At 42.0% G+C, this 17,211-nt stretch overlaps 1 protein-coding gene across 1 annotated transcript in view; it reads left to right on the forward strand.

Annotated features, from left to right (window-relative positions):
- The window catches only part of SLC28A2 (solute carrier family 28 member 2), a 29,701-nt gene extending 14,487 nt beyond the window's left edge, over positions 1-15,214 (forward strand). Inside the window, exons 3-17 of the mRNA XM_062204761.1 lie at positions 1,723-1,814; positions 3,089-3,272; positions 4,666-4,807; positions 5,467-5,580; positions 5,930-6,007; positions 6,385-6,465; positions 6,905-6,985; positions 8,599-8,724; positions 8,806-8,936; positions 9,331-9,499; positions 9,710-9,907; positions 10,864-10,945; positions 12,925-13,023; positions 13,218-13,329; positions 15,097-15,214. Of these exons, the coding sequence (XP_062060745.1) occupies positions 1,723-1,814; positions 3,089-3,272; positions 4,666-4,807; positions 5,467-5,580; positions 5,930-6,007; positions 6,385-6,465; positions 6,905-6,985; positions 8,599-8,724; positions 8,806-8,936; positions 9,331-9,499; positions 9,710-9,907; positions 10,864-10,945; positions 12,925-13,023; positions 13,218-13,329; positions 15,097-15,214 (1,807 nt within the window). The remainder of the gene's footprint in view (positions 1-1,722; positions 1,815-3,088; positions 3,273-4,665; positions 4,808-5,466; positions 5,581-5,929; positions 6,008-6,384; positions 6,466-6,904; positions 6,986-8,598; positions 8,725-8,805; positions 8,937-9,330; positions 9,500-9,709; positions 9,908-10,863; positions 10,946-12,924; positions 13,024-13,217; positions 13,330-15,096) is intronic.
- The last annotated feature ends 1,997 nt before the right edge of the window (positions 15,215-17,211 follow it).

The raw sequence follows: 17,211 nt of genomic DNA on the forward strand, positions 1-17,211 counted from the left end.
TCCAAGGCACAGAGAGCAGCGGGGAGAATGAATCTGGAGGAACAAACCCAAGAGATCCGGCCTAACCAGGAAGTCTAGGATTGAAACACTTCATTCCTTAATATAATCTACGAATGATGTTCCTACACCAGTATCTCCAAGCAAAGCTTTTTATTCACTATTTTCTCTATTAAGCATGGAAAGGCTGTAGAGTTCTTAAAATCCCAAAATAGTCTCTTGAATCTATCCAGTCAGATGATAATAGAGACTTCTTTCTCCTTACACAGCTTACCTGTATCTGATAATAGACACTCTGCTCAGCTAACACAGGGGTAGGTTCCCTGCAGAAAGGGGCACTAAGGAGAGGGTGGAGGCAGGAGTGAAAAGGAAGGCTATAAATGAGAAGCAGGGAGTGTACTGGACTGGAGAGGAAGCAATGAAGAAGTAGCCATGGTACTCCCAGGACCAGTACCTCAGGGGATTTGGAGTTAGTGGCTGGTCCAGCACTGGCTAAAGTGTCTGGCCTCAGCCTGATGGCCACACTGGGATCTTCTTGTTGGGCCACCTTCTTTGGAGTTTCTCATAGTTTAGACATTAGAGCTTTTCACTCATGTGGCTGCAGTGTACTGAGGATTCTTAGGAGTGGCAAAGACAGGTAAACCTGGGGTCTAGGTAAGATGCAACATAAAATGAAGGTTAAGAGCTCAGATTCTGAAGCTAAACTTCTGGAGTTTATATTCTGTCTCTGCTCCCTTTTTTTGTGTATGTAATTTTTTTTTTTTAATTTGAAAGGCAGAGTTACAGAGAGAGAGAGAGAGAGAGAGAGAGAGAGAGAGAATCTTCCATCTGCTGGTTCACTCCCCAAATGGCAGCAATGGTTGGAACTGGGCTGGTCCAAAGCCAGGAGCCAGGAGGTGCATCTGGGTTTCCCACATGGGTGCAGGGGCCCAAATACTTGGGCCATCCTCCACTGCCCTCTCAGGTGTATTATTAAGAAGCTGTATTGGAAGTGGAGCAGTTAGGGCTCAAACTGGCACATGGATGCCAGTGCCACAGGATGCCACAACGCTGGCCCCTGTCTCTGCTCCTTACAGCATCTATAACCATTTGAAAGTTATTTAACATGCTTGTTTTTCAGTTTCTACATCTGTAATATGGGAATAATAGTAGTCACCTTCAGGGTTCTTAGAAGGATTCAATGAGTTAGTATTACATAATTCTAGGAAGAGCCTAGCACATAGAAGGCATTATAATGTCCACTAAGCCAAACCTGAATGGCCCTACTTGCTGGGCATCTTCTCTCATGCCTAATCATCCAGGGATTCTTGAAATAGATGGTGTTTTCCTTCTTAACAATGTATAGCTGACTGGCTATTCAAAGTCATTGGTTTGTGTGGTTTTTAGGGAAGGATAATTAATCACCTCTGGGAAGGATAGGCCCTATTCTGAATATCGTAGCTGACCAATCCCCTGTACTTTGGGAATGGGGAAGGAGTCAACCCCTGATATGACCAGGGTCCACTTCTACTGTAGATCACCAAGGACACTGCTAGCAGAGGGTCATTCTGATTTGCTGCCCATTGGCAAGGTTTCATCTGCCTTTTCTGGCCTTGCCTGGACATTACCTAATTTCTCCTTCACTGAATAATTTTCTTTGTTGGTTAAAAGCAAATTCTAAGTTCCTAGAATGAATACAAATGGAATGGAATAATTCTTGTGTCTTAACTTTTGTGCCCTCATCAGGAGTTATCTACAGCCTCTCACCAAGGCAAGAACTTTCTGCCAAAGACATGCAAGCTTGTTCAAGAAGATCCTGTTGGGCCTGTTGTGTCTGGGTGAGATATTGAGAAGTCATGGGACCAAGAAACACGATCATTTTAGGAATGTTACTTTGTGTTAAGATGATAGCCAGATAGCATTTTTACTCACAAACTGATCTAAAGGGCTATTTGATGTATAAGTACATCTTGCTGAATCATAATTTATTGAATTGTGCCTGTAGGAATAAGCAAAATATGAGAATAATCTATTTATCAAAGTGTATTATTTGATAAACTTGAAATATTTCTGAGAATATAGACATCTCTTTTTTAGTGTCTTGATTTGACGCTGGGCATAATTTCTTGTAGTCTTTATGAGAGAAGACTTTATTATTCAATACTTATTTGTTGGTTTATTTGTAAGATCAATGATATAAAATATATTTAAAAGACAGCAATTTCCTGTTTCATATATATTGCCAATGATGTATGGGCCTTTGTTGTCAATGTTAGAGGAAACTAGGATGATGAAAACAAAAATTATATAATGAGATGTGTCAGGGAGCCATGAGGCTGTACTTCCTAGTGGTAGCCTTGTTTCCATGGTTTTGTTGAAGAGGAAAGGTTAAAATGACTAGAGTAATAAGGTTTCAAGAAGAAGGGTGGGAGTTGTGGTGTAGTGGGTTAAGCTGCCACTTAGAATGCTCAAATCCCATGCTGGAGTACCTGGGATGGAGTTCTGCCTCCACTTCTGATCCAGCTTATTGTTTCTGAGCCTGGGAAGCAGTGGGTGATGGTCCAAGTACTTGGGTCCCTGCCACCCACACTGGAGATCTGGATGGAATTCCTGGCTCCTGGCTTTGGACTGGCCCAGCCCCAGCTGTGGTAGGCATTTGGGAAGTAAATCAGTGGATGGAAGATCTTTCTCTTTCTTTGTGTCCCTCCCTCTTGGTTATCATGCTTTTATAAAAAATTGATAAATAGATTTAAAAAAAAGTTTCAAGAAGAGATGACTGACTTTTGAAGTCTGTGGCGGATGCTGATCCCATCCACTCCAAGGTGTGAAGAGAAGTCAAATAAAATAAAAAGGGAGTGAGATCATCAGAGGCAAGTGAACACATGAGGTCTTCAAACTAAATTGGCTTTTCCTTGGGAATCCTCAAGAAAAGAACAGTTGGACATCTATACTGGCCTCAAGAAGTACAGCCCAGTGCGACAGCAGGGCTGGGTGGCAAGGTCTCGGAAGGGTTTTCTTGCTTTCAGTCCTGGGCATTCAATTCATTGTTGGAGTTTTATATGCCTCTTGGAAGCTCTGCCTTGCTGATCCTTACCTGACTTTCTCTTTTTAGTGTATGCTGCCTACTTCTTGGCAGCTTGCATCTTGGATTTCCAGAGGGCACTGGCCTTGTTTGTCATCACCTGTTTGGTGATCTTGGTCCTGCTTCACCACTTTCTGAAAAAGTTCTTGGGTAAAAAATTAACAAGATGCCTGAAGCCCTTTAAAAATTCCCAGCTGAGACTTTGGATAAAACGGTAAGATTCTTGGTATTCTTGGTCCCATGATGGATTCCAAACCACAGCCTGCTTCATTATCCCTCTTTGAAAGTTCCTGAGTGATCTCTCAGACCTTCACCTATACTTTCCAAACTAAGGTGTAGACCACAAACAGCCATAGACTTTCAAGCACATGACCTCAGTCCACTATCTTATAACCTTGGTTCTCAACATTGAAAAGGGTCAGGGAGGGTTCAGATTCAGAGAAGAGTTATAGGGCCTGGGTCATAAAGCAGAAGAACCATGGTCCTCTTCAACCAAGTGCCTGGACAAAGACGCTGTGGCTGCAGGAAACTGTCCCATTGATTTTGTGGTTGTCTATGTCTCCCTCAGTTCCTTGATACCTTTTATGCTTTTTTCCCTCTAGTCCTCCAAATTTACTATACTCATTGGTGTCTTTTATAACTCTTTAAGGAGCAAACTCACTGCTTAGAATATACTGAACTGGATTCTAAAGCAGCCACAGCTCATCTAACTATGGTATACACACATCCATAGGCCAGGAGTGAGATAGTAACTTTCAGACTCTACAAAGCTCCTCTTTTTCTGCCCATTTTCCAGTGGGTATAAAGAAAATAGGTGCTAAAGATGCTTGCAACAGTGATAATTTAGAGAAATTGCCCTAGACTGCCATCAGAATTCAAATTATTGATTTATTTGACAGCTGGAAAATAGAGCTGAAAGGATATTTTTCATTAGCAAGATGGATATGGAAACCAGATTTTATTCACCTTAAGTGAAATGGGAGAACACCAACATTCAACCCCAACTTGAGATGCTCTTTGTTGTTTGCTTCCATGGTGTCTCTCAATGGACAACATGCTCATTTTGTTTCATTTTCATCTGTGATCTCCCTCCTGATTCTTTTCCCTTGAACTTGAAGAACTCTAACACTCAGATATGATGAACTCAGTTTGTATATTGATGTAATAGGTCATAATAGGACCATAAGTAGTTGGTGCGTGGCTAAGGCATTGCTCTTTCCCTTGGAGTGGTTTCAAAGTGGGTGGAGATCCACGGAGTACCAATGAATACTTTTCCTCCTTCAGTTTTTAGTACCTTGGTTATTCATTAGAATGATCTTTAAGAATGAATCTTTACATCACATCTTATTAATATGGAAGCTTGAGAGAAAAGAAGTCACATGATTTGTGTACTCAGATTGGAATCTTTCAACTTCATTCTGTGAGTAAAATAGTTGGAGGGGGAGAAGTAGAAGGTAGGGAGCTCCCAAATGAATATTCCTCAAGCTATGTCTCTGTGTCTAATCAACAATAAACTCTTGACTTATTTCATTTATTCTTGGGGTGAAGTTAATTCTTTGTTATTTATTCTCTGAGTTGATGACATGGCCTTGGCATTCTTTCTTCAGGGTGTTCGCAGGAGTCTCCTTGGTTGGCCTTATCCTGTGGCTGGCACTAGACACAGCCCAAAGGCCAGAGCAGCTGATCTCCTTTGCAGGAATCTGCATGTTCATCCTCATCCTCTTTGCGTGCTCCAAACACCACAGTGCAGTGAGTTTTGGGTATCGGGGTTGGGCACAGCAACACATAGCCAAGGGCCAAGTGGTAATTAGAAAGTTCATGTGTCAAATAAGAAGTACAAAGGCATAGAAATAAGTTTCTAATATCTCCTGATATTTACTATGTTGGTAGTTTTCTTCCTAAGAAGAATTTTAATGTCTAGGGTCCAGAGTCCCAAGGCCACTTATTTTCAATCTGTAGATTGTCAACTATTAGTTGACAATCATATCAATGTTGTGGATCCAGGCCAGCATTAAAGAAAGAGCAAAAGAAAACAAAGAAGGAAAGAAAAAAAATAGAATACAACAGAGAATCAAATTACATTTTACATAGTGATGTTAAAGTGTTGATTTGTGAAACTTTCATTTACATATATGTATGTATATACATATTTCTAGGTATATATGCATATACATAATTTCTAGACAAGTTTTTAGAAACCACAAGAACATATGTGGCTCTTTACATATTACTGCCCTGTCTCTCCTTACTATTCCCCCTGCTCTTTATGCAATCTCACCCCGGATTTACTGTTAACATCCTAGGTTGGTTTCACCTAGAGTTCATATATCTATGCTTACAACTCCAACCAGGTTGTGGACAGGTATGGTTTAGAACTCACATTAGAATAATTTTCTTGTTGATCCTAGGTGTCCTGGAGGACAGTGTTTTGGGGCCTGGGTCTTCAGTTTGTCTTTGGAATACTGGTCATCAGAACTGATCCTGGATTTATTGCATTTCAGTGGCTGGGAGATCAGGTCCAGGTATTGGAAACTGAATGTGAGGGCTTTGCTCTTTTAGAAACCTAGAGAAGGGAGATTTGAAGGAAGCATGAGAAAATAGGTGGTGTCTTGTTAATGATAGTGGTGGGAAGTCTGGTTGGGAACGGAGACAGTATACTGGGGTACAGCTAAGAATACGAAGGAAGAGAACTGAACTGCTAAGTCCTGTCATTCAATGAGTCCTTCATGAGGATGTAGCCTTCCAAAGGCTCTCAATGGGACTTCAGTGGCAAAAACGGGTCCTAATTATGCACGAGGCAGGTCTCATTCCCCTGTGTCTTTCATGGCTTAACCTTTGTTCTCTGTTTTATTTTTGTTTTTGCTCCTTTAGATTTTCCTGGCCTACACTGTCGCTGGCTCCAGTTTTGTCTTTGGGGATAGCCTGGTCAATGATGTCTTTGCTTTTCAGGTCTGTCTGCTTTATGAGCAGGAGTGAAGGCCAATGGAGGGGTAGGGGAGTGAAACATGGATGAAAATTCATGTCCATCCAAGGGATCATGCAGCCTGCATGCCAATTTGATTCTAAGAAGAGGGCTTAATTCTATGACTAAAGGAAACATCATCCATTTCTTACATTTTGACCATTAGTACAGGTGGGGCAGAAAGGCTCAGAAAACATCTTGTGGGTTAATTCCAGTGGGGTAACAGATTTGCAATACATTTTAAATTCATTCCTAAACCAGTGTGTGTAGATACTGAATGTGGAGAGCTGAGCCTAGTCTGCTTATGGTATACATAGCACAAAGAGTGCAGGGTCTCACCAGCTACCCACCACTCTCATTACAGTCTTTACCAATCATCATTTTCTTTGGATGCGTGATGTCCATTCTATACTACCTGGGCCTTGTGCAGTGGGTTGTTCAGAAGGTGAGTCATTCTCCTGTACCACTCAGGAGATGGGCCCTTGTGACCTGTTAACAGCATGAAGATGACACTTGCTTTGGAAAAATTCTCATATGTAGGATGTAGAGGGTTAGAACCAGTATGAAAAGACACAAATTCTGCAAGCTCACCTGAAATCAAATAATCTGTCCAGGACCTAGATAGGCTGAGAAGCAGAGCAGAGAGAGAAGACGGCCTGGATTACCTTTTAATTCTGAGTTTTACTACCCTTGGTCTACAGTTGGGATCTACTCTAGAGTACTGAGTTCTGCTCAAGGCTCCATAACTTGTTCTGTGGCCTTGCCTTCTCCTCCTCTAGACCTTAGTTTATTTATCTGTAAAGCGGAGGAAGAGGGTTTTTTTTCCTGGACATTCTCCAAGATTCTTGGTAATGCTAACGGTACAGATCTCTGTATCTTTTTAGATCGCCTGGTTTTTGCAAGTCACTATGCGTACCACTGCCACAGAGACCCTGGCTGTAGCAGGAAACATCTTTGTGGGTATGGTAAGCATGCTGAGGCCTTTTTTTCTTTTCCTAGGGAACTGAGAATTTGTCAGAAAGTATGCTTTCCTTCTGAAAGATCAAATAAATGAAGGCTATGGGGCAGCCAACCCCTGATAAGCGAAAGCTCACTCAGTGGGGACTCTGATCATTGCTTTCCTACCCTCAAGCCTAAAATACTTACCCAAGCATCCCTAATATGGACACCTTTAACCATTGATCCAACTTCTTATATAGAAAGTTAGAGGAATGTCTTGGTCCAAATATTATCACCTTTTATGGGTTACAAAAGAATGTGTGCTCTTGGGCCGGCGCCGCAGCTCACTAGGCTAATCCTCCGCCTTGTGGCGCCGGCACACGGGGTTGTAGTCCCGGTCGGGGCACCGATCCTGTCCCGGTTGCCCCTCTTCCAGCCCAACTCTCTGCTGTGGCCAGGGAGTGCAGTGGAGGATGGCCCAAGTCCTTGGGCCCTGCACCCCATGGAAGACCAGGAGAAGCACCTGGCTCCTGCCATCGGTTCAGCACGGTGCGCAGGCAGCAGCGCGCCTCCCGTGGCGGCCATTGGAAGGTGAACCAACGGCAAAACGGAAGACCTTTCTCTCTCTCTCTCTCTCACTGTCCACTCTGCCTGTCAAAAAAAAAAAAAAAAAAAAAAAAAGAATGTGTGATCTAAATTTTAATTTCTCCCTGAGACTCCCGGTGACCCTAGTTTTCTAGGGTTTCTAAAGAGGACATAGCTTGCCTTACTCAGGGCTACCATCAAGGCTTTTCCCCAGAATACTTGTTTGGTACATTTGTTTGTATGGAATAGGTGCTCAGCACATACTATTGATGAATTAGCTCAACTTTAAGAAAAATGACTTGTTACACTGATAAGGAGTTAGTACTGAGATCATTCTCTCCCAGGGCCCTTAGCTGGTTATCTGCTTCTGAAATGTTCTTGAAGTACTTCTGGATACTTCTATCACATCCCTCCACATTTTGCTGAAATTATTCATTATCAGCTTAGTTTCCTCTGTTGGACTATAAGCTCCTAAGAATAGGAACCTTGTGTTATGCTAACAGCCCTAGCTTTTAGCTAGCACTAAATATCTAGTCATCACTTGCTAAATGATAAATAACATTATCTTACATCAATGCTAGATATAATTTACATAGTAAGGCCTTCATAAATTTATAATATTTTCACAAACTTTTTTTTTAATTCTTTCATAGACAGTCAACTTAGACAATTTCTTTGCAATTCATTTAGTGAGTACTTTTGAAGCATCTAATCTGTACTCAGTAAGTGCACTGTATTCCCTGAGCTAGTTTTAGACATTTCTCTTCTATACCATTCTAAAATGTAAATAGATGAGACAAAGACATATGGAAGCAGATGAGAGCAATGCCAGCTGGGACAGAAGTAGGTACCAAAGGGAGTGAAACAGATGCTGGGATGGGCTGAGAACTGAGAACTGAGCTTGCTGCTCACTACTTGAGACTACATCTTACTGAACAGCACACACACTGGAAGGAACTGCATCTTATGGGTCCAGTCCCAGAGGCTGGGGTGGGCACTCTGGTGTGGGGAGTTGCATCTTTTTGGAATCTGATTGTTTTCTCCTTGTTTATAGACAGAGGCACCTCTGCTCATCCGCCCCTACCTTGCAGACTTGACCCTCTCTGAAATCCACGCAGTGATGACTTCAGGGTTTGCCACCATTTCAGGCACTGTGTTGGGAGCCTTCATATCCTTTGGGGTATGCACAGTCTGCTTTATCCCTGCTGGGGGAGCCTGGGTTGGGATCTACAGACACTGATCCCTAAGTCTGGCCTTGCAGATTGATGCATCATCCTTGATTTCTGCTTCTGTGATGGGTGCTCCTTGTGCACTTGCCTTGTCAAAGCTGGTATATCCAGAAGTGGAAGAGTCCAAGTTCAAGAGTAAAGAGGGGGTAAAACTGCCTCGTGGGTGAGTCCAAGGAAGCAAATAATTTGGGAGATGGTGAGGAAGATGCAGAGTCAAGAGTGGCCTTGTGGTGGCAGAGACTTCAATCTCCTTGGGGGAAGTATATGATTCGATAGCTCCTCTTGCATCTTCCTGCCTCCAGCTGATCATGTTATTTTTGCTTTCTTAACCTCCCCATTTGCAATAGCTTCTGTATGCTAGTGCCCTCTGTCCTTGGCATCAGTCCAAATTCACGGCTTCAGAGTAATTTCCATTAATAAGGTCACTAAGGGACCCCTTAGCTCTCAAACTGGCCTTGTACCCTTCTCCTTTGCTATAGGGACAGTGGGGTTTCTCTTCTTCTAGGGCTGAGACTCCTCTAGATATCATATTATTCCCCTGTGTTCAATAACCACAGGAAGGAGAGCAATGTCCTAGAAGCTGCCAGCAATGGAGCCACAGATGCTATAGCTCTTGTTGCGAATGTCGCAGCCAACCTGGTTGCCTTTTTGGCCGTGTTGGCCTTCATCAATGCTGCCCTTTCCTGGTTGGGGGAACTGGTGGAAATACAGGGGCTCACTTTCCAGGTAAGGGATTATATTCACTGGGCTGCCCCTCTGGGATATGTAGTTAAATAGTCCTTGAACTGTGTATGTTCTCCTGACCTGTGGGTAAGTTAAGAGCGTATGAATATGAGAAAGGGGGAAGAGTTTGGGTGAGGCCTCCAGAGAAGGTCTTTGGCATCTGATCTTTGTTATTTGTTCTTCCTTTCCCTGGGATATCTCTCTCTCACTAAGGTCATCTGCTCCTATATCCTAAGGCCCATGGTTTACATGATGGGTGTAGAGTGGACAGACTGTCCAATGGTGGCTGAGATGGTGGGAATCAAGTTTTTCACAAATGAGTTTGTGGCCTATCAGCAACTGTCTCAATACAAGAAAAGACGTCTCTCTGGAATGGAAGAGTGGATTGATGGCGAGAAACAGTGGATTTCTGTAAGTAACAATCAAGAAAAGTATAAATAGTATGAGATCTCAGCCACGGCTATCCAAGGGTAGACAGAAAGTGCTACATGGAAGTTGGTGGCAGACCCAAAGAAGCTTTCTCAGTGTTACAGCCCAACCACAAAGCAACCTTGTCTCCAGGGTCTGAGCTACTCTGAGGTCTGTGTGCTTTCTCCTCTGCACTCTGACCCAACTTCTCTCTATAATGTATTTGTGGGTTATTTACAGTTGGGACAATCCAGGGAAGATCCCATTTTTTGATGGTTTAAGATTCCCTTCTTCATTTAGAAGTTTAAATGGTTATAAATTGATCTTGTGTTTCTCTTCCTTTGTCTCTCTAGCTCTTCCCTCTCAATCATCTTTATTCTCAGGCCTTCTTCTTATTCATTGGCTTCCACAAGAACAGTGTTGGGCAAGGAGGCCTGTGGTGTTTTCTAAATCTTTATTTCTATAGTAACTTAAGAGAGCATTTTCTGAGAGTCCTTTGCATATTCTTTTTTTTTTTTAAAGATTTACTTATTTATTTGAAAGACAGAGTTACAGAGAGGCAGAGGCAGAGAGAAGTCTTCCATCTGCTGGTTCACTTCCCAGATGGCCGCAATGGCTGGAGCTCTGCCAATCCAAAGCCAGGAGCCAGGAGCTTCTTTTGGGTCTCTCATGTGGATGCAGAGGCCCAAGGACTTGGACCATCTTCTATTGTTTTCCCAGGGCATAGCAGAGAGCTGGATCAGAGGTGGAACAGCCGGGACTTGAGCTGGCGTCCATATGAGATGCCGCCACTGCTGGCAGCGGCTTTACTCTCTATGCCAGAGCACCGGACCCTCCCTTTGCATATTCTTAGGACAGTGTAGAAAAGATTGGGGGTTCTAAGTACTCTGAAACTTGTCATGATTATAAGTTTACACACATGGACAATTTATTTACTTATTTATTTTTATTTCCCCTAGGTGAGAGCTGAAATCATTACAACATTTTCACTCTGTGGATTTGCCAATCTTAGTTCCATAGGAATAACACTGGGAGGCTTGAGTGAGTTAATTCATTTTCCCAGGTCCCTAATAAGCCAGCCAGATCCAAATCTGTAGAAGGCAGTCCTGGTACTTCAGTAAAAGATGAGATCAGATAGAGAAGCTGATCTGAAATGGGCCCTCTTAGGTTGCAGTAAATGTGGAGCTAAGACAATCAGGCCACCTGGCTATGCTTAATAATCCTTTACAATCTCAACTTTATTTACATTTCCCCTCTGGATTAGAGACCCAAAAAGATCAATGTTATTTTTATTTTCCCTATGAGGGATAAAATGTTTTAACAATATTCTTTCTTTTTTTTTTTTTTTAAGATTTGTTTATTTATTTGAAAGTCAGTTACACAGAGAGAGGAGAGGCAGAGAGAGAGAAAGGTCTTCCATCCGATGCTTCACTCCCCAGATGGCTGCAACGGCCGGAGCTGCACCAATCTGAAGCCAGGAGCCAGGAGCTTCTTCCAGGTCTCCCATGCAGGTGCAGGGGCCCAAGGACTTGGGCCATCTTCTACTGCTTTCCCAGGCCATAGCAGAGAGCTGGGTCAGAAGAGGGGCAGCTGGGACTAGAACCGGCGCCCATATGGGATGCCGGCGCTTCAGGCCAGGGCATTAACCTGCTGCACCACAGCGCAGTTCCCAATGATATTATATCTGTTTTGCCATTTTGGGCATAGTTCATGTATAAGTAAAGATCTTTTGTTTTTAATTCAGTAGTGAAGGTACTTTCTGAAATTTCTTACTGGTTGTCTTTATAGAAGAAGAATTTTCACAGTGAATCAAAAGACAAAATGTGCCTATGTATATGGCAGATAGATAGCAAGAGCAAGTAGTATAAAATGTTGGATTAAAAGCTGCAAATTGCCGGCACCACGGCTCACTAGGCTAATCCTCCACCTGCGGCACCGGCACCCCAGGTTCTAGTCCTGGTTGGGGTGCTGGATTCTGTCCAGGTTGCTCCTCTTGCAGTCCAGCTCTCTGCTGTGGCCCGGGAAGGCAGTGGAGGATGGCCCAAGTCCTTGGGCCCTGCGCCCGCATGGGAGACCAGGAGAAAGCACCTGGCTCCTGGCTTCGGATTGCGCTGGCCGTGGTGGCCATTTGGAGGGAGAAACAACGGAAGGAAGACCTTTCTTTCTCTCTCTCTCTAACTCTGCCTGTCAAAAAAAAAAAAAAAAAAAAAAGAAAAAAAAAGCTGCAAGTCACCAAGTGTGAGAGGAGTCTTTGAAGCAGACACAGATAATTTAGATTGGATGAGTTAGTGCTGAGTCTGGGCAATGGTTAGAGGACTAATAAGAGAGATGTGGAATTGTCCTTGAGACCAGGGTCAAGGGAATCACTAAGAGTTTGGAAGATCCAAGTTATAAATGGATCTTAGAAGAAATGGAGTTTAAGTATGGATCAGTGTGTCTATTTTTAATGGCAGTCATAGTCTGGAGTAGAATCATTAAATTCATTTATCTGGTAGCTGATTGAAAAATTTAAAGGCAAAGTAATTTTCTTTCCGTTTAATGCATGTCTGCATTGTTCTAATTCTGATGCCTGAGTACTATCTAATTATGAGATTGCCATCTAGAAGCAGGGTATGTGTGTGTCTAAGTGTGTCTAAGATTTAAGTGAATGTTGCCCTCTTTAGCCCACTGGCTCAGAAAAGTCCATCAAATTCTGGTCCAGGCATAAAAGTACAGATCTCAACTGGTGAACACCAGGTATTTGCATCTGCCTGGAGCAATCTAAAGCCTTGTTTGATCCAGATACATCTTGGGTATGCTCTCAGAACCACTGAAGTTAGGGTCAGATGCATGGTTCCTGACCCAGGAAAAGTCCGAGTTAGGGATCTCTCAGGACTTATAAGCATATACACAACCAGGGCAACGCTGGCCAGTCTTGGTAAGGATGATGTTCATCTAAATTCTTATAAATGGGGACTAATGGGATATACCTAATTGCTAGATAGGGAAGAGATCAAATTCTTTTGTTTTATTGTCTGCAGCTTCAATGGTGCCCCACCGAAAAAGTGATCTGTCCAAAGTTGTGATCCGGGCCCTCTTCACAGGGTCCTGTGTATCCTTTATCAGTGCCTGTGTGGCAGGTAGGTGCCTCACCTTGGTCTCTTGGCATGTCTCAACCATGACAGGATCTTTCTCAGAATATGGATTTAACCATCCACCTCACAGATACATAGAAAAGTCACTTAATCTAGTTCTCAGTCAACAACAAAGGGTACAGAGCTTTGAGGAACATGTGTACAATCTTCCTCTTGGTATCTCTGTCTCCTTTATCCAGGAATCCTCTATGTTCCCCGGGGAGCTGAAACTGACTGTGTCTCCTTCCTAAGCACAAGTTTCACCAACAGAAGCTATGAGACCTATGTGTGCTGCAGAGAGCTCTTTCAGAAGTGAGTGAGCACCAGGACTCCTGTTCCCTTCTTATATTGTGAAGACATCTTTTGGGGTTGGGGAGAAAGGTGATCTTCAGGGTAATCCTAAGGAGGCTGAAGAGAAAATAGAGAAGAGACATGGGTATTGGTGACAGCCTGGATCTGTGTTCTTTTTTTAGTTGAGTCTTCAGGATTAGCTCTACTGACAGGTTCCATCTCGGGTACTGAGATGAGAGGTAGAGGGTCAGATGAAAAAGCAGAGAAGAGTGACTTCCCTGACAAGAAGACACTGCATTAATTGTGATTGGAATATAGATAGAAGTCTTCATCATACAGAAATAAAGAAGACTGACAGCAGATAAAATTGAAATTAGAAAGCATGATGATTTCATGCAGTGTAAATATGAATATGTTCACCAATTCTAGGCTATGAAAAGAAGAGACTATCATTATACTGAAAGGACTAGTTGGGGGACACACAAAAGGAAGGATTTTAAGAACTAGTGTTTGGTACAATAGTGTTTTTAAGGACTTTAATAACTAGTTTTTGGTAAAATAAAAGGTGTGTGTATTGGTGGTAACATACAGGTGAGTGAAGAGAGTTCTGGGAGATGAGGCTGAGAAATTATAAAAGGCCTTGGATGAAATGCTGAGGAATTTAGGTTCTGACCTGCAAAATTCTGAACACTGGCATGTCAGCTATGCTTTTTCGAAAGATCATTCTGGTAGCCATATGGATGTCAGAAAGACCAATGAACCACTGTAATAGTCCTAGTAAGAGATTATGAGAACTGATATTAAGTGGTTGTGAAAATGGGTAAGAGGAAAGGGTAGGGTGAGGAAGAGAAGGACATCTCAAATGAGTCTTTTCTGCTCCAGCAAGTGGGTCTAAAGGAGGGCCATTCAGTCACTGACAGGAAAAGGATTAGCTTCAGGAATGGGAGTAAAGGGGAGAGATAATGGCTTCCATCAGTTTCGGAACTGTTAACTTGGAGGAATCTATGACACTGTCATGTGAAGCTACTCATAAGCTAAATGGGGTCTAGAGTTCAGGAGAGCAATCCAAGCTGGAGATAGCTTTGGAAGTTATCATTAAGTAAATGATCTGTTCAGTATATAGGTTAATGGTCAAGTGTTATCTGCTTAACAGGTTACTTGTCCAAGTAAATGAATGCTACTCTTCCTGTGTTTGGAGATTATCAGAAAAGGCAACTAACTCTTCCAAGAAAATAATCCTTTTGACATACTATTAAAGATGAATTATAAGCTGGACAGATCATTGGTCTGGCACAGTTTTGTTTCCTATGATCTGACGGCAATCAGTGGATTTCCAAAGCCACATATTGAGGGTCATTAGCAGTAACCCTCGTTGAATCTGAAAGAGATATGGTTTTGGCCAATTAATTTATACTAAGTAAGTCTGAACTGTTCTCTTTCCTTAGGAGGAAACTGGCTTTAGGATACCACCCTGCTTTCTAGAATAAATTTGATACAAAATAATTACAGGGAATAAACTGTGACTCAGAGATTTCTAGAAAGGAAATTTCCAAATGGGCCATGGTTAGGAATTGGGCACAGGAGCAGACACAATCATATAGGGTTTCTTGCTAGTATTATATTGGATAGGAAAGAGAAAACAAATCTAATTGAGTCCAATTTATTTGGTCATGACTCATAGATCTATTTATTGGTTCTTGGTTTTGTTTTCAGTTGCTGACATAAAATTTATTGATCTATTTTGCTGCCTTGCTTTCATCTGACCCAATATGTTATCTTTCTTTTCAGTACTTATCTGAATGGCACCAATCCACCTTCTTTTTCTGGTGCCTGGGAAGACAAGGCATTCAGTGCCATGGCCCTTGCTAACTGCTGTGGATTCTACAACAATACTGTCTGTGCCTAAGGATGGTTGGTCCATTTCTACCACAGTTTTAATCTTAACAGCTTTTTGGTGCAAAAGTGTTTATATACTCAGGATTCCAACCCTTTAACCAACTCTCCAAGATCCTTAACAGTAAAAGATTCATTTGATTCAGTGCATTCCACTAATGAAAATTAGCATTTATCTTTCCACTATTTCACTGAACCATAAAGGTACTCATGGGTACTGCTTGAGCATTTACTTGAAAAAATAAATATTATAATATCAGATAAATCTTGCTCCTAGTCACCCTCTTAAAAATTATGAAATGCAGTGTACTACAAATGTGATTTCTTAGTATTAATATATATGAGGGATGGCTGTATTTCTTGGAATTCTGAGGATGAGTTGGTTTTATTATACTAAAGTTACAAATGAAGAGTGCATGAATATTCAATGAAAAGATTTTTCTGGTTGTCACATATTCGTAAACCTGCAAACTCCAGGGGCCAGCGCTGTGGTGTAGTGGGTAAAGCCGCCACCTGCAGTGTCAGCATCCCATATGGGTGCCGGTTCGAGTCCTGGCTGCTCCACTTCTGATCCAGATCTCTGCTATGCCCTGGGAAAGCAGCAGAGATGGACCAAGTCCTTGGGCCCCTGCACCCACGTGGGAGACCCGGGAGAAGCTCCTGGCTCCTGAGCTTTGGATCAGCTCAGGTCTGGCCGTTGCAGCCAATTGGGGAGTGAACCAGAGGATGGAAGACCTCTCTCTCTCTGCCTCTCCTTCTCTCTCTGTGTAACTCTAACTTTCAAATAAATAAATCTTTTTTTTTTTTTAAACCTGCAAACTCCTTAACATTATATAGTAAAACAAAAAACACATCCCATATACAGACTTTTAAGAATTTCTTAATGGCCCTTGCTTTGTTTTAGTATCTGCCTTAGTGTCAGCCATAAATGCTTCATGTTTACAGAAATCCATTAAAACAGTGGTTTTCAGCAGGAAGTGGGAGTGGGAGTGGGGAGGGGACACTTTTGCTTCCCAGGGAACATCTGGCAATGTCTCCAGACACTACTGGTTGTTACAACTGGGAGGATTCTACTGACATCTACTGGGTAGAGGCCAGGATTGCTGCTAAAATTTTTACAATGCCCATATCAGCCTCTCCCATACAGAATTCTTTGACACACCAACATCAACACTGTTGATGCTAAGAAGCTTATTCAAAATATTTAATAGGTTTATAATATCTCTTTTAGGTAAGGGTTTCAAAAGGACATAGGAGTTCCTCAAAAAGCTAAACATAGAATTATCATATGGCCTCACAATTCCACTCTGACATATACTCAGAAGAACTGAAAACATGCTAATACATGCACATGCATGTTCAGAGCAGTATTATTCACTGTAGTCAAAAAGTGGAAATAGTGCCAATGTCCATCAAGAGATAAATAGATAAGCAAATCATGAGATGTACATATAAGAAAATGTTATTCAGTCACAAAACAGATGAAGCACTGATATTTGCTATATAGAGGAGCCTCAAAAACATTATGTTAAGTAAAAGAAGCAGACACAATGGCTTATTATTATATGATTCAATTTATATGAAATATCCAACATAGATAAATCCATAGCAACAGAACACAAATTGCTGGTTGCTAGGGACTGGGGAGAGGAGCACTGAGAGATTCCTTAATGAGTATGTGGCTTTATTTTGGGGTGATAGGAACTAGATGTGGTGGCTGTGAAACATAGTGAATGTACTGTCACTGGACTGTTCACTTTAAAATGGTTAACTTTCTGTTATTTGAATTTCACCTCAATAAAAGTTTTTAAAAGGATGTGGGTTCTTGTGTGTTCCCTTAGCTAACCTATCCCCTCCACCTCCCACTTTTCTGAGCTCAGAACTTCTTGATCTTTGATTAGCTTCCATTCCTATCCCATCTCCTTTATTTTTCTAACTTGACATTAAAAAGCCAATAAATTGCTTCTTCAACTGCAGACTAACTGGAACACAGCAAAATACAATGGTTGG

This window comes from Lepus europaeus, chromosome 11 (assembly GCF_033115175.1).
Source record: "Lepus europaeus isolate LE1 chromosome 11, mLepTim1.pri, whole genome shotgun sequence".
Classification (NCBI taxonomy): domain Eukaryota; kingdom Metazoa; phylum Chordata; class Mammalia; order Lagomorpha; family Leporidae; genus Lepus; species Lepus europaeus.